The 17,509-nt window shown below is 40.7% G+C and overlaps 2 protein-coding genes across 2 annotated transcripts in view; both read left to right on the top strand.

Annotated features, from left to right (window-relative positions):
- DAPK2 (death associated protein kinase 2) overlaps positions 1-6,131 on the top strand; it is a 51,542-nt gene extending 45,411 nt beyond the window's left edge. Inside the window, exons 11-13 of the mRNA XM_067004095.1 lie at positions 1,438-1,527; positions 1,707-1,787; positions 2,356-6,131. Of these exons, the coding sequence (XP_066860196.1) occupies positions 1,438-1,527; positions 1,707-1,787; positions 2,356-2,430 (246 nt within the window). The 3' untranslated portion in view covers positions 2,431-6,131. The remainder of the gene's footprint in view (positions 1-1,437; positions 1,528-1,706; positions 1,788-2,355) is intronic.
- Positions 6,132-6,507: 376 nt separating this feature from the next.
- HERC1 (HECT and RLD domain containing E3 ubiquitin protein ligase family member 1) overlaps positions 6,508-17,509 on the top strand; it is a 123,923-nt gene continuing 112,921 nt past the window's right edge. The window contains exon 1 of the mRNA XM_067004046.1: positions 6,508-6,849. The gene's annotated coding sequence lies outside the window, so the exon portion shown is untranslated. The remainder of the gene's footprint in view (positions 6,850-17,509) is intronic.

Genomic DNA, 17,509 nt, shown 5'->3' on the forward strand with positions numbered 1-17,509 from the left:
TTATGAACAAATGCCCTGGCATGATGAGAAAGAACATGAAATGAGGCCATTCTGTTCCCAAGTGTGATTGGCTGAGGTTAATATTTCTGTGATTCAGTCCCTGAGGCTCGTGCTCACAGAGCCAAAGGAGGTAACTAACATACTGCTTTTGCAAAGGTATTCTAATGATTGAGAAAATGTCAGGGTCATTGCTTTGCAGGCTACTTAGAAACTGATAGGTAGTTATTAACAGTCAGGAGTAGTGTAAAGTGGGCTATTTTGATTTGCTGATGGCTGTACTGCCAAAAGGTCACTCAGAAATTTTTCATGATGATTACACAGCCAACATTTAGCCAGTGACATTTTTTCCACTTCAAATTGATTTCTGCTTAAGGTTTTTGTTGTACCATGCTAGCCACTTGCAGCACGAGGAAATGATATTTAGTGTTTATATGCCCCAGTTCTGCAGTGCACAAATGGTGTATACATCTAGATGCGAAGGAGATCTAGCCCACAACTCAGCATTTGTACAAATCAGAACTGTACCCACAGCATTTGAGGAGATAAGTGTCGTTTGTTGTCTCATGAACACCATTACTTTGCTTGAAAAAATGTTTAATCCTCACTGATGTGTTTTTCGTTCTCCTTTAGTACTCTTTCTTTGGTTGTCTGCTTTGGTTGCATTCTAGTCCAGTTCAGTACAAATATTTCTGAGTTGTCCACCTCCTGCATAAGCAAATTCCAGATGAGCTGAAATGGTTGTCACTCCATAATCTTTGAAGGGTTGTCTCCCAGCCTTTTTCTTTCACTTATACCAGATCTGATATTGAGCTTTTATTATGTCATTCCCAGTTGAATACAGGGGTCTGGTCTATGCATACATTGATGTGGATTTGGAGTTCAAAAGTACTTCATTTTCAGAAGAGCTGTGTAAGGATTTGCAGAATATCTGTTCTTTAAGTCCGGGTTGGCATCCCAAAATTTTAAGCATGTGTCTGAATTCTGATGTATATGCTCTTTTTCTTTCTTTTTTTTCCCCATTATTAGATATTATAATTCTTTTCTCATATATTTACTGCCAGGGTATCGGTGTCTCGTGCTCTCAGTTTGGGTATGGTTAAAAGCCAAAGTCTGAATTTCCTTCAAATATACTGTAGCATATATCCTGCTAACTAATATTCAATTACAGCTAACCTTTTCCCATTTTATTGTGATGCTTTCAGCAAAACATGCTGGAGTGAGTTTGATGAAGTGCTGCTAAGGTGATGAAGGGATTGGAGCATCTGATAAATGGGGAGAGGCTGAGAGAGGTGGGATTGTTCAGTATCAAAAGGAGAAGGCTTGGTGGGGAACTTAGTTTATAAAAACACCTGGTCAACAGGAGTACAGAAAACTAGCTATGCTGTCCTTATGCACCAAAGGAAGCTGAGCAATAAAATTGCCATCTTTATCTTCCAGCCAGTGGACAAGCAGCAAGCTTTGGTACGGCGAGAATCTGTTGTTAACTTGGAAAACTTCAAAAGGCAATATGCCAGAAGGCGATGGAAGGTATGACAGCAAGCTTTTAATCCTCCTTGTGTAAGGCTTCTTGCACCTGATAGGGATCAGAGGGCAAGACAGAGCTTGTAAATGTAACATTGTAAGATCTGATAGAAAAATGAAATTTCTTTGGATGTGTCTGCAGCGCATCAGTGTTGTAAAATACTCATTCTTCCCTTTCTTCATAGCTTTCTTACAGCATTGTCTCATTGTGCAACCACTTATCTCGTTCGCTGGTGAAAAAGGTCCTAACACAGGATGAAAGTTTGGTAGGTATATTTTTCAAAGAGGAAGAAGAGAAGGATATTTTAATATGAATTGAATTTTACTATGCTTGCATGGATGCACAGGCCAATAGGATGGGCATGGTTTTGAGTGGGAAACCAGACAAGACCATGATATCCTTTGTGCACTGTTAATGCCCCTGTAATTGCGTTGTTATGACAGAAACGTTGGACAAAGAGAAATGGTGACTCTGCATAGCCTATAGGTGCTTGCCACGTTTATTCTATAAAGGAGCAGCATGGAGGCTGCAGATTATGTCCCATGTACCATATGACAGCAATACCATGGTGACAACTATTTCATATACCAGAGCAGTAACTGTCCTGTCTGAGCAATGAGTGGTTGTGGGGAGTCTGCACAGCTATTCTTGTGACCAGCTGTGTGATGGAGGGTGGTGGACCCGTCACTGCATGTGACCTGGAATGAAACTCTGGGATATTTCTGTTATCTCTACTCTTCTCTATAAATGATACGCTAATAATATCAGAGTATCATATTTAGCAGTGTGGTATTTCATTTATGTGACTGAAACAATATGCATTTTTATTTCAGAGAAACTGTGAAAGTGACAATGAGGATCTTCAGCAAAGAAAAGCCACTCTTCAGAGGAGAAGCAGCATATCCTAGTGTCATTAGAATTCCACGGGCAGGGAACGGAGGAAAGTTTCATCCTTGCTGAAAAAGCAGTCCTGACAGCAGACCTTAACTTTAGTCTGAATCCTTGGTATGATGCTTCCCACTTCTCAAACAACACCAACAACTGGATAATGTTGTTGAACATCTACTGAGCATTTTAGAATATTGTGGGGATGCAGATTTCCAGGGAAATGCTGCAGCACAGGCACCACATTTTTGCTTTTGTATGTTGGGCTTTTTGGGATACTTCAGTCTATTTGTGATATCAACTGCACTCAGGATGTGGGGTTTCTACTGATATTCTTTTACTGCAGAATAATTCACATTTTGCACAATGACTAAGTCTATGTGAATTATTTCAGTCAGGGAATTTGTTACTGAGTCTTAAAGAAAATTTTATATGATTTTTATATTTGCTTATAGCATATCTGATAACAGATATCTGACAGGTGTTATTGGCTGTGTGCAGTACTCACTCTGCTATTGCTGTCATTGAGGAGAAAATCATAGTGCCATTATAACCTTGATTTCATCAACCTAGCAGTAAACAGTTCTCTATTCCAATAAGAATTGTGCTGTGGCTGTCATCTGTGGCTGGTGAATAGAAGACTAACACAGCTGCCATTGATCAGTTGAGTAAAACTGATTCTTGCCACCGAGAGGATGAGATGTGTCAGGGCATTTTTTGTATGTGGAAAGATAAAAAAAAAAAAAATAAAAAAAAGTCTGTAGAGGCTTAGAGGTTGTCATGTACCCAAATAAAACATTTTTACAGAGTGATGGGGGGATGCCTCACAAAACAGGGCACTTAAAAAAGCCAAAGTATATATTAAAAAAGAGTCTTTAGTCTTTATTAGACTTTTTTATTTTTTATTTTACTTTGTCAGCAAATTGGAGATTCATTAACACCTATTTACGTAGGTGCCATTCAAATGTAACCCAAACTGCACACACCTGTATTTTATTCAAGGGGGTTGTATTGAAAACTGAGTAAACTAGCACTTTAAGATAACTCCTTTGTGCTAGGAAGTTGTATCAGTCTAACTATCAATCTATATAATATAAACCAGTGTTGTTCAATTGGTACAAAAAATGCACGTAGACAAGGCTATTTTTTGTATTGAATATACTGGTTGTTAAAAAATTCATATTTATTTTGCCATTTAATAAATTAAAAGTCACAAAGCAAACCTACTAGAAAGAGGAATAGATTGACAGGGAAAATGATTTTGTTTGGCTTTACGGTGATCACTTCCAGCTTCAGGTTTTAGAGCTGAAGGTGTGAACTAGGTTTTGAAAACTAGGATTAGGTTAATTTTGCCTGTAATCCAGTTTCTGAGAAAGAAAAATGTGCTACTTTTATTTATACTTTTGCATCCTTTCTTAGGCAAAGGCTAAAATGCAGTTGACAAGGAAGTATTTCTGTGAAAGGAAGGAAACGTACAAGAAGCATTGCAGAAGAGAGGCAGAAAGTATAAGTTGAGGGAAGAATAATAACTTAAATTGAAGGAAGTGGGGAGGGAGCAAAAGCAGTGGGGAAGCAAGTGGGTAAAAGAGGTGATGTGTAGGGAGCAGAAGTGAACATGGACTGGGAACGTTGAAGGAAGGGTAAGAGAAAGCAGGTATAGAAAATGTGAAAGCAGAAGAATGAATGTTTTGGCAAATATGACACTGCATTTTGATACTATTGCTTTCATTTCCTTTTTTTCATCTCTTGTGTTGCCATGGCCCGTGATATGTGTCTGGACAAGTGGTAAGGAGAGGGAGCATGGACTTCGCATTTGATTGAAAGGTGTTCTCTTAGCTTTCTGTTTAATTTTTAACGTAGAATACTAGTGAAACCCAGAGAATGGTAGATATTGCACAAGTATTACAATATCAGGCTAAGGTTTCTAGGTCAGTTAATCGTTCATTTGTATTAGCTAATTTGTATTAAAACAGGAAACTGCCTCTGCTTGTTAGGGTTTTAGTTCAAATCTGCTCCTTGGGCTAGCAATGTTGGAAACAGAGTTGTCTTGTTGTTTTGTTTTTGTTTTGGTCCCCCAAGTGAAGATGAGGTCATTTTGGTCAACCAGGGAAAGTTAGAACTGTGCAGCTACAGATTCTTTGGCCATCTGTTTATTTATTTTTTTTCCTAGTAGTTTTAGTTGTTCTAGTAAGCCTTACCTCACCACAGCCAGCTGGATACTAGAAGTTTGAGATGGATCCTTGGCCAGCCTGGTGTTGTTTTAAACTCCATTTCAAATCAAGGATGGTGTGGCAATTTAACACCAGTGCTCTCATGCCTTTTCCTCTTCTCTTACCAAATTTTGAGGGGCTCTTCCCACAAAGAACCAGATAAGTTTGAATCCAGCCTTTCCAGCTCCAAAGCTGAGAGGTGTGATGTTTTAAGTGACTATTTTATCACTTCATCAAACTGGGGCTATATTGGTAGTTCATTCGGCTGACCCGTACTCTAGATTGAGCACTAGGAGATTTATTAAACAATACAGGGGGGAGGAAGGGGGCACAGTGAGTTCGTTTGCATGTCTGTTTCCTTTTTTTTTTTTTTTTTTTCCAAACTCACTTAATTCTGCTTTGATCAGTAAAGCTCTGAGATATTTGTCAGTGAAGCTAACCCCTTTCAGCCAGACCAAGTATGGTGGCAGCCACTCGTGCCATGTTCCAGCGTGGCCATGCAAGGAGCACTGGGTTTGGATTGTGCAGCAACGTTAACTGTAGAACAATGTTCCTGCCATTTTTTTTTCCTCTTTGCTTGCTTTCAACACAGTTCTCTTCTACTACGATGCTAAATAAGCTTTCAAGTAGTTTAATAATTGTTTTTTTTATTTAAGTCACTAAATGTTTGTGTTTATTTCAGCACGTAGGTAATCTGACCCTGTATACCTGTCTGTTAAACTCTTGGCCATATGTGCTTAAAGCTGTTCCGAACTGCCTGTGCACTGTTAGCAGAGCTTTTGGGGTTGTGGGATTCTTCCCACCTTCTGAAATCCCGTCCTCCGCTCCCTTTTCATCTGAGGCGTTTGGACATACGTTGCTGGACATGGAGTTCTTTTGCACTGTGAAGCAGTATCACAGGGACCAATTAAATAATCTGTTTGGCTTCTGTGTAGTTTATTACATCGTAATGGACAGAGACGGACAACCTTTCTCATCAGTGGAACAATCCTGATGAAAACCAAGGTTTTCATGAGTTATGTACAGTCTTGTTAAAGGTTTTAAATGCTCTCACTGTTGTTCAGAACATTTTTGGGATGGAATAGGCTCTATACTTGTTGCCATATTCATACTTTAATTAATATTGTGGAAATTACCCTGTCACAATTTGAGCTTTACTTGTTTTTATCATTCATCCTGTAGAAGCTGAGAACAGATCCTCGTTATATTGTTCACCTAGCTGATTTTGTATGTATCTTATAAATGTATTTTGTATATCTATTAACAAGAAAAAAAAAAAAGATGAACAATCGATTATTCTTAAATGCACTGTGCTGTGTTTGTCCATGATGAACCTGGAGAGAGATGAAAGCCTGAAACAAAGGAACTGTTTTATTTAAATAAGTTATGACTTATTGTATGTTACTGGCGTTTTTTAAATCCCTGTGCCTATGTTTTTGTTAAGAGAAACGGTAACGTGTATGTGCCTGGAGTAGCGCAGGCCGTCGGAAGCAATAAAGCCGGTTTACTCAGAACGCCGCGCGGCGCCTCCCGCCTTTCTGTCAGGGCGCGAGCGCGGCGCTGCCCCGTTCCCGCCTTTTCCCCGGAGCCTCTTCCCGCCGCTGCCGTGCACCCCGCGCGCCCGCTGCTGCACCGGCCGCGTTCCCGCCCGCGGCGGCGGTGCGAAGGGCGGTGGCGCGAAGGCAGCGGCGGGCCCGGGCCGCTCCCCTTACGGCGGCGGCAGGTGGGTGTCCCTATGCCCTGCCCTCCCTCCCTCCCGCGGGGCTGGGCCGTCGAGGAGAAAGCCGGGGCGGGGCGGTGGGAAGCGGGCTCGGGGCCGTGGCTGTGGCTGTGGCCGTTGGGGCGCTGAGGAGGAAACGGAGGTGCCGCCGCGAGGCGCCCTCCGCGTGCAGGGCGCGTGCTGCCCGCCTCGCGCCGCCCCGGCCCTGAGGAGAGCTCGGCGGGGCCGAGCCGCGGCCGCTACCGCCTGAGGCGCCGGGGGCTGCGGGAGCCGCCCGCAGACAAAAGGCCCCTTCGGGACGGGACGGCGCCTCGGCAGCAGCCCGGCGGAGGGGACGAGCAGCCGCGGCTTGCTGCTGGACCGCCGTGGATGGGGCCCCCTCGGCAAGACCGCTGCGCCCTGCCGCCTCCAGGAGCTAGGTGAGGCCGGATCCTCCTGCCCCCGAGGGTGTCGTACGCTGCTTTGGTGCCAGCTGTGCTCTGTGCTGCCTGGTTTTATTCACAGCGTGCCTGGTAAGTGACTGTTGTGATAAAAGGTACTGTTCCTGTCTATGTCTCCGTGTAGGTTAGGAAAGCTCCTTAAATATGAGTATGTGGCAGAGAGAGAAAGGCTAAGTACATGTTTAGCAGTGGTAAATGGTCGAGAACTCAAGAAGCTTTTTATTTTTAGAATCATAGAATCATAGAATATCCTGAGTTGGAAGGGACCCTTAAGGATCATCAAGTCCAACTCTTGATACCGCACAGGTCTACCCAAAAGTTCAGACCATGTGACTAAGTGCACAGTCCACAGTGCACAGTTTTACCTGTTTTCCATATGATGACTCTGTGAATTGTCTGACATTCTCCAAACTTTTTGCTTAAAGGTCTTTTTTGCCTTCACATAAACCTTTCACTACAGTAACTTCAAGGCCTGACTATAAGGTAGTGTGTGTGCTTCAGTGAGGAGTTAGAAGTTGGGGTGGATCAGATGCACCTTACAGCTGGGCAGGGATGGCAGGGGACCATCACCTGGGGAAGATCACGAGCCTGACGAGGTGAGATTACAGCAGGACTCAGCAGCTGGGATGGAAAAGCTGGAGTGCTCGTGGGGGATGGCCAAAGCTGTGCCACAACTGGGGCAATCAGGTGGGTTGTTGAGGCTTGGAGGCAGAAGTTTGGTCCAGAAGCAATGGCAGGTTGTTCATTGCACACAGCTGAAGCAGCTCTGTACCTTCGGTTTGAGTGGTGCTTTTAAGGAAGGCAAAGTTTCAATGCCCCCTAGAAGGGTAGGCCATGTATGCTATGTTTAAGAGGAAGCAGCTGACAAGGTTGCATAGCAGTACATTTCTTTGCATATTACAGCCAGTGAAGGCTGCTAATAGGCAACTATCAGATGCATACTCTTCTGAGGCTGTGGTGGATGTTAAAATTTCTTCTCCTGCTTCTGCAAAATCTAGCCTGGAAGAAGTGAGTGATAGAACTCGTCACTCGGAACAACACTCTCTTCTGACAGGAGGCCTCCAGCTGCAGGGTTTTCAGTTCAACCAGGTAATGGGTCTGACTGTGTATGAGGGAATTCTTCAGGCTCCAGAAGAGTAGCTAAAGACAGGTATTGCTGAATGGTCCCCAGCAGGATTTGGACTATCTTCCTGACTCTAATGTTTTGGAAGCGCAGAGAAAGGTGTTCCCAGGGAACATCTGTGAAAAGCATTAGACCGCAGTGGAGGAATTGGTGAAAAATCCACCTCTGAGGCTGGGGCAAACAAACTTTCCTTAAGAAGTTGTCTTATATGGGATCAAAAACCACCTTCCAAAACAGGTAGTTGATTGTTTATGTCTCCTACTTTAAAATAAAACAAGCTTAGGGAGGCTTTCTTGGAAAACCGATAGAATACATGGCCTTAAACGACTGTATATCAATCTGATTCTGCTTCACTCTGCTTGTGAGTAACACAGATGGTACCAACTCAAGTAAATACATATCATATAGCAGTACTTGTCACACTGCATGTTATACCTGTACAAAAACCTGACAGTGAATTTTTCTCTACTGGCTTTCAGCATCTTAATTGAATAATGATAAAACAGTGCAGTAGTTAACAAAACTTCAATTTTCTGTTGTATTGTGTGTGTGTGGGAGGAGCGTTGGTTTACAAAATTGCCTAATTATTACCAAGAGGCAGCTTAAAATGTTCCTTTAGAGTCAGGCTTTCTTTGGACCTGATATAGTATTGGTGTTTTTCCTGGTCTACCTTTAAGTTAATTAAGCCTACATAAGATGATGTGCATTAATGAAAACACGTATATCAACGCTTAGGGCTATAACATGCCAAACGACAGAAGATCTGCAGTATGCAGTCATTCTGGCACTGTGCTGAAGAAAGAGCACCTGATCAAAAATAAGATCAACAAAAATAGCGGCTCTTTATGTTAAATGTGCATCTAAAACTCAGGTCCAGGGAAGGCAGGCACTGTGACTGTCCAGAATTGTGGTTGTGGAGAGGGAGTCTTTGCTGACCATGGAAAAAGCCTGAGAAGTACATGAGCTACATGAGTGATTTGCTCTAATTGAAAAGTAATTTCTTAGAAAATGAATATATAGTCATGTAGGGATTGGTCTGAGTAAGTAATTAGTGGTAATTAAAAAATAATAATATATCAGTGTGATTAGGAACAAAACAGCTCTTTCATAGGAAAATAAGAGACTGAATCTCAAAGCCTTCAGTTATAGAAACAATGAGCCTAATTTCGTATCGAGGTATGGGAAGGGCTAGTTCACATAGACATGATTGTGAAATCCTCTTTCAAATACGTTGTGCATTTAAGTTTGTGAAAACCTATTCTGGTAGTTTCTTTGGTGAAAAGTTCAGGCTTTAGATGTAATTCTGGTATAAACTTGGTGGATTCCATATTCCTTACAATTGTTTTATCTGCATTTGGAAACACTAAACAGGACTGTGTAGCAGCAAGCCAAGACTCTTGAGAGGTGATAGATAAATGAATGCTGGCCAGCCAGCATTATGGGAATGACTTAGATATTTCTGAATTTGAATGGCTTTCAACTCACTGGAACAAGTTTGTTAGTTGTTTTTTTTTGTCTTCTAAATGTAGTGCTAGAATTAGCAGAGTAGGAGGCAGAAAGCCGTAAGAAGGTTAATTGTGTACAGCTGAAATCCATGTCCTAGATTAATGTTTTTGGGGTTGTCATTTTGTTGTAGCCGTGGTCATTTTTTTCCTAATGCCAAGTCTGGTAAAACTGAATTGCCCACAATGCATTTTGCATCACTTACAGATGATGAGATGCTTGTTAGGTTCTGTAACTTTAGTTCCTACAATAGATGTCAGCAAATAAATGGAAAATTAACTTTTGAGTACTATGAACACGTTGATTCAGTTGCCACCTTTGCATAAAATGGGAATAAGTGCATCTAGACTGGAGTTCCCTCTTTATGCTGAGCGTTTTATAATCGTACAGCAATTTACATGTTTTTAAAGGGCTGCATAAGAATTAAGTTAGAGGGAAATTCAGTCTGTTACACCTCACTGAATAGAAGAGGGATAATGGTCTGACTTATGTTTATTGAAAGGTTTTTTGTTATCACAATCTTCACGTTAGTACAACTCAGTGTGTGCATTTGGGTATATTGAATGGTCCGCATCTGTAAGAAGATGCGACTGAGTGCTCTGCTTGCTTACACTTGTATGCTTGCGGATGTATGACCAAAAGAAAAGTGGTTTTAGTCTCTGTGTAATGCACAATATTAGAAAAGGCCCTCGTGAATTGCTCATAAAATTCAAAGCCAGTATCAGTAGGTGAGTTCTCATTTTGTGAAGGTGTCAGCGAAGGTTTTGTTTAGAATGTTTGTTTTGAATTCTCAAAATCATTGCTTTTGTAGTGGTCCCTAACACCAGGAGAAACTTACTCCACAATTTCAAGCTTCCTTTCTGCTTGGGAATCAAAATATGTGAAATGCTCATTCTGAAGGAAAAAGTGAGTGAAAATAAGATTAGGAGCAATTAGTCTCACACTGTGTACGCACAGGTGCTCATTTTATTACAGTGAAAGCTAAACTACCTGTTTCTCAGGTGTGACATTGTATTGATACTTCTGCGTTGTTCTTGGGCAAAACACATGAAACTTGCTCTAACTCTTCAGGATACAGGATAAAATTTCTCAGAAGAAATGGAAATTGTTATGAAACAGAGCAACACAAGCTTTCAGCATTCCCATGGGATGCTTAGAATCGGTTTGAGTCAGTTTTCCATGTTGAATGAACATAAATGTTGCCAGTCCAGAGAAAGGTTATGTTGTTGCCTTAGTGCCGCTGTAATTGGATGAATCAGAGGTTTGTCTCCTTACCCATGTTTCTTTCTGACGACTACAGGAACTGCCGTATGCTGTGTTGAAATAGTCTGCTATTTAAACTTTTCTTAGGTATTGCACATCACGCCAGGTGTGTGTGGTTTGCACCCGACTACATGCTAATCCCCAAGTACCTGGGAAGTGACACAATGTTTACTTTTGATTTTTGCTCAGTAAAAATGTAAATAAGTCTGTGATCTCAAGGGCAGTTATTTCAGAGTAAGTGGGCAGCTACAAAATGTTAATCAAGATCTGACCAAATGCTAACGATCAGTGGAACACAGATAAAACATAATGAAAATGAGTATGGTCTTCCCATGCCTTACCTAATTAAAATACAAAGGAATGTAGCAAGTCTGTTAGAGTATTCTATTTAAGATATCATAGCATGTCTGTAACCATGGTATCTGAGCACCTTCTAGTCACGGACAGCTTTCATAATGATGTGAAATCCCCTCTAAGGATTAGCAAGGAACTGTTAAACTTGACTTTTTTTTTTTTGTCACCTAGGTTCTTGCTTATAAAAGGACTGCTATTCGTGAAAAGACTTGCTTTCATGCTTTTCTTTAAATGTAAGCTTAAAATCTTCTCATTGCTGAACTGTAGCTTTAGGAGAAGTTAGATATCTAGTCAGTTCACAGCCAAGATACAGAATTCACTGCTGTGGGAAGCTGCTGGTGATTTCCTGGGTGTGTTTTTGCTGTAGTTGATTCAGTATCCTACAGTGTTAAGTGATACTGTGTAGCTGGAGGTGCACCATCTCTGAAATGATATAAAGCTGCAGCCCTGTGGCCATTTCCTAAGGGTAGTTGTGGGCTGCAGTAGGCTGGCCAGGTTCCCACTTCAGTGATTGCTTCTGGCATGCCTGAGGTGTGTCCTGCTGCTTCAATGGGATGCAATGTCCTTCTTTCGCTTCCTGCTCTATATTGGCATTTAGTCATGCTCCTGTGTCACGATGGTATGTGAAACTACTGTTATTCTTAATGCTGTAAAAAATAGTATGCATCTTTAGATAGAGAAGAACATTTAGAATTGAACTAAAAGCCTGACCTTTGAGGTCTCCGAAAGATGTGATCATCCATCTATTTTAGATGCTCTTCTGAAGGGTCTTTGACCTATGCTGCTCTGCTTCTCTGTTTAGATCTAAGCATCCCTGGCCTTCCTTGCAAAGCCTGAAACTCTTCCTCAGCAGCCTGCTTCAAGGGAAGAGCCCCTGTCTGGGCTCTTTCCATTGCTGGACACTTTCAGTCTGTCTTGCATGAGTTCAGGCAAGGTGGTTGATCGATCTGAGCTATGTTACAACAGCCAGGATTGGGGTATTCACTTGTTTGGAACTTGGATGGTCCCATGCTGGGGCCTGGAAAGATGGACAGACAGAGCCCATCCCTTCTGACCTCCTATCGTTTCACTGTCGTTTCACCTAATCATATCCCTGTTCCATGTGTGTGATGCCCTAATCTGGTCCCCAGTGTTCATCTCCCTGGAACTGTTTCATCCCAGTAATTCCCTAGGAGGGGATGGGACTACTGGGGACTGTGAGGTCTGGGTGAGCAAAATGGTGTGTACTGGCAGAGGAGTGCTCTGTAGCAGTCCCCATTGTGTCACAAAGATTCTGTCCCAAGGCTTACCAATAATGGAGAAAAGATAATTGGATAATACTCCTTGGTTGAAGTGTGCATTATGTCAGGGAGCTTCCTCTGTGCCCAGGCCACTGTATCTGTATTTCTGCTTTTAGACTACTTCTTTCACTACTGGAATTTTTATAAAAATTGGTCGACGTTGCAGTATCACGTGTTAGGTGTTTAGTTTTTATACCTTGGCCTTTGAAATCTTGGGGGCAAGGTCATCTACAGGAATCTTCTTCAGGCTACCATCTCATTTGTAGGTTGCAGTTTCCCTTTCTGCTAATGCTTTGAAGTCACAGATAGGAATCGAGGGGCAGCAGCTGTACGCTTTTACATTTCTTTAATCATGAAATTCTAGTCATCTTTCCAGCATCACATGAGCAATAGTATTACTCTTGTATTGTTTTATTCAATGGCTGTGTGAAAGGGTAACATCAGTTACGACTTGAATTCCTTAAGTTTGTGGTGTATATTTCTTAAGAGACCTGTTAGACAGAAGATAGATCTAGGTGCATTTCTTGGAGTGGCATCTCTTAGTTAAAATAGTTTGCTCTCTGTTCTGTATGGTTATACATGCTATACACAGGCGGCTTGTACTTCGGGCATTGAAAATATTGCTGACAAAACACCAGGCTAACTCATTCCTGTGTTTCCCCTTCTTCTCCCTTGTACCCAGTTGATGCTAGAGCCTCACCTCTGCTCGAGGCTAACATTAACTAGCATTAAATTGGGACACGCTGCATTTTTAAGCAGCTGGATCACGCAGTGTTCCACTGGACTTCCTCCGTGCTGGGCCTCGACAGCAGGTGTCCCCCCACCAAGCGCAAGGCGGTGGCTGCCAGCCAGTGCTGCTGAGGGTGCTGAGCAGAGGCCAGCTGGCAGGGCTCTGGTGGGAGGCTGGCTGGCCTTGCAGTGCTTTGCATATGGGCTGGCTCTGATGTTGGTGGGCAGGAGAGGAAACTGGACTATGTCCATCAAAAAGGGGAGAAAGGGTGAGAGGAGACTGGACTATGTCCATCAAAAAGGGGAGAAAGGCTTGTGGGTTATGGAGGCAGGGGATGTTGGTGGGTGGCTGGGGTTGTTGGGGAAGGGTCAGTGTGTCATGTAGTGGAAACAAAGTTGAGGGAGATGAAGGTGGTTGCAGTGAGTGTGGGCTCGTCCATCCTCCTGAGGCACGTTCCTGGTTTGTATCTTCTAATATTATAGTTGTTTTTTTTTGTTATTATTTCTCAGTGACACCCCACAGCAACAGAAATGAGATGTCTTCTGTCATTCCCATGTCACCATGTTTCAACTTAGCATGTCTTGGTGCTTGTCTTGGTGGTATGTTTTATTTCATAGTTTGGACTTTGATTTTAGCACCCATATTCAGTACTGCACAACCTCACTCCTATTTAAAACTATGAATGTTTTCCATATTTAATTCCAGGCTACATTATCATGCGCTAAAGGACAGACTTTTATTCGCCTGTCTTGGTGATAGTTTGCTTATTTCTTGGAGTCCATGTTAAATTTTGTAGGTTTTTTTTGTAGCTTCTAAGATACTGTATGCTTCATCATAATCTTCCTTCTCTTCCTATACTCTGCCTGAAAGAATGGTTTCATTGCTGCTATGCTGTGCCTATTGAACCTCTCTCAAATTTTGCGATGTTATGTACTCTTTCGCTTGCCTGTGTTGCAGCTTTATGAAAACATATGACTTTTTATACTTTACCTGCTCATTTTCCTAGTGTTGACCATTGCATCCACACTTGATGTTGTCATATTTCCTCTTCTTGTTGTATATTTCCCTTATAAAGCTGGTGTGCCTGTCCTTTTCTGTGTGTTTGGTGACATCTGTTTGTTTTACTGGACATATGTTTATCTGTATTGCTAACAGTGAAGGCTTGTATTTGTTTTTGAGGATTTCTCCAGTGCTCTAACTCCTAATATTGTTCTTTCTCCAATATCAAAGCTTATTTGGTAGATTTTTTTTTTTACTTTCCTTTTACTGCCTGCTAAGAATTTGTCCTTTTGTAGGCCTTTTACGGCCATGAAATAACAAGATCTTATGTTCTTGTTCTGTTCCAGTTGAATTACCTATTTATCCACGGTCCTTATAGCTATCTGATTTTTTTTTTTATAGTTAGCTTCAAGCAGTTCAAACAGCCTGTCTGGGTGTATATAGATTTTTTTTCTTATCTACTCATAGAATTTACCTAATCCTGCATTTTGATTGTATTTGAAAGTAAGCAGCTAAGAATACGTATGGGCTTCAGGTCAGCTACAATACCTGTTTAATGCTTGTTTTTGTAATACTTCTGATGTCCAACTTGTAAGAGGACACGATTCTCAGGTATTGTGTAGAAGAGTTATAATTTTTATTTGTTTCTGGTAGTTTGTGCTGTGAACAGCCAAGTCAGCATCAGTCAAGAATCACAAGTATAGGATAAGCTAAACAGGATTTTTACAAGCTAATATACCTTAATGTATGCTTTTATCTCAGCATCCCAACTCAGATCACACAAAGCATGACCAAAAATGATCTTAAAGCATCTGCATCTGCTTCTCTTCAAAGACAGGTACACCAGATGTCTAATTATATATCAATGTGACAAACTCTACATGTGATAACGGAGTATGAACTTGCTGAGATCTTCAGCTGGACAAGATATTTGACCTAGTGAATTTCTACTTTCACTCAAAAAAGTCTCCTTTCTAAATCTTTCTTTTCCTTTTGGCACCTCCTTCACCTTCTCATGTTTCCTTTTTTGTCATGCTGGCTGGTTATTTAAATAACAGGGGGGGAAAAAAAATCATCAGTCAGTACTGTATTGTTATTTTGTCTTTTGATTTATCTTCTCTGGGCTTATTAATCATTTCTGTGACTGCTTATGTTGCATGTAAACAGGGCTCTATTTTAGAAATGAAGACAGCCTTAAAGTAATAAAATGAAGCAACCTAACACTGGAAGATTTTGTAAGAAGCCTGAGCAAAACTGCTGACTCACAACATATTCTGACCAAATTAAATTGCACTGTCAGCTACTTCCTTTGGAAGGAAAGAGAAAAAGAGAATTTTGACTATTATCCACATTATTGAACCAATTGAGTTTAACTGGGGATCATGGATTCTCCCAAGCACTTTGCCTGAATTGATTATTATTTTAGTCACTTCTGTTATCTGTAGTTGACAACACACCGTGTAAAGGATAGACACATCTTGGCTAGGCCAAAACCAGCCGCTCTTGCTACTAAATTGGAAGTGTTCTCATAAGTACCATGCTGATTAATTTTAAACAAACAAACAAAACCCTCACTTCTATCTAAATACAGTACCAAAGGTAGCTGTTCTATATTTGTGGTAGCTCATTAGGATTTTCCATGGATAGATGAGAAGATGCTATGGCCATTTATCAATTAGCATTAAAAAATGTTTCAAGGCCGCATTCAGCTGTTCCAACTAATTGTGTATCTTTATTCTTTTTTTTTTTTAAGGACAGAGAAACTTGGAGTGAGAGACAGTGTAACTTCCCTAAGACATTATTTAATTTTACCTTGGGCAGTTGGGCAATGATGGACCTTGTTTAAAATTCCAGTGATTAATATCTGTATTTAATAAAACTTTGTTACTGAATTTTGGAGAGTGCTCCATAATACAAACTGCATTCTCAGGTGTTCAGGGATATTCTGTACTGAGTTCATAACAATAAACTAGTCCACAGGAATTACAGGCTGCTCTTCACTTGGCACTGAAAAAATCAAGAATTGTAGTTTATCTAATACTCATTTAAATTAAAGAATTTTAGGAATAGGAATATGAGAGGGAAAAAAAAAGGAAGGTATACAGAGAATGAAAAATGAGATTTTATTATAGAACGTCTTGTTATACTAGCAGCTGTCTTCTGCTATGTGTGTCTCAAGATAATGGTGTTCAGTGTTCTGTAACAGGGAGCAGAGAAATTAACTTCTGTTGAATTTACTGCCAACAGTCATCATCTGGTAGAATTTCACATTCCTTCTCACACTTGGGATTTTTTGAATATTTCTGTTATGTTTATTACAACTTTTTTTTTCAGTGACTGATCAAAACTGCAATTTTAGCTGGCAGAACTCTTCAGGTTTGAATGTAAAAGGCAGTATAGCCAGTTCTTATATCATGCCGACTTCCTCAAGGTCGAGGGCTTGAGAATGCCTACACGTTTCTTCAGGTGATGCCATTTAAGGGAAACTTCAAAATGGTGTTTTGAACTGTTGGTACACTGGAGGAACCACATCTTGAAGACTGACGCTTATTTGTTAGGGAAATCTCACCTTAGGAAAAGGTATACCAAATGTTCTAGGGAAATGGGTTGAAGGGAGATTTCTGTTTTTCATCAAGTTATTCAAATTTGGAAAAAAAAAAAATAAATCCACACCTATGAGTTAATACACCAGAATTTTTATTATTGATTTGTTAATATTCCGTGTATGAGAATGGTGTCCTGGGTGTTCAGATGGAGGTAACTTACATCCCATGCTAAATGTGTAGATTATCTGGACTGTATTGATAGACTGTTCCTCAGGACCCTGCCTTACTGAACTAGGCGCCCTTTGAAGCCCTTTCTGTTCAGTGGGCAGAACTTTCTGTTCATCTAGCCAAACACCTCTGTATAGTAGACCTACTTTTAATTTTGAAGCAGAACTGGTTTCTTTTGCTCTTTCTTTCTTTGTTTTGTTAGAGTAATTCCAAGGTTTTGTTAAAAAACAAAACAAAAAACCACTAGGAAACTACTAAAAGTAACATTTGTGCAGTAGTTCAATTCTGTTTCTGGGAAGAGGAGTGTAAGGTTTTTAATTCTATTTTCTGTGTGATCAGATAAATAAATTGATTTAACGCTACCTATCTAGAGATATCGCATTTGGAGAAAATTCAGAAGGAAATGTAGGATGGGATTTGACTGAATTTGTGTACTCCTGGTGTTTACATTTTTGCTATTTCAGTAATAAGTCTTTCGTTTTACAGGCTTGGAAGTTGGAGGGGACAAAATGCATGGGATAATTCTTCTTGGCTACATTTTCTTTCTTTGTGAATGTCTTGCTCTTTTCTTTCTTAGCTTTTTGATAATATTTCAAACAGTTTTACCAGCTCCTGTCTGTTTTTGTGTTTTTCATTGTGGAATATGTACATTCTTTTTATTTTTTATTGTAATTGCTTTTACATTTATAGCAATATTTAAAACCAA

This window comes from Anser cygnoides, chromosome 11, assembly GCF_040182565.1.
Source record: "Anser cygnoides isolate HZ-2024a breed goose chromosome 11, Taihu_goose_T2T_genome, whole genome shotgun sequence".
In the NCBI taxonomy this organism is placed as follows: Eukaryota; Metazoa; Chordata; class Aves; order Anseriformes; family Anatidae; genus Anser; species Anser cygnoides.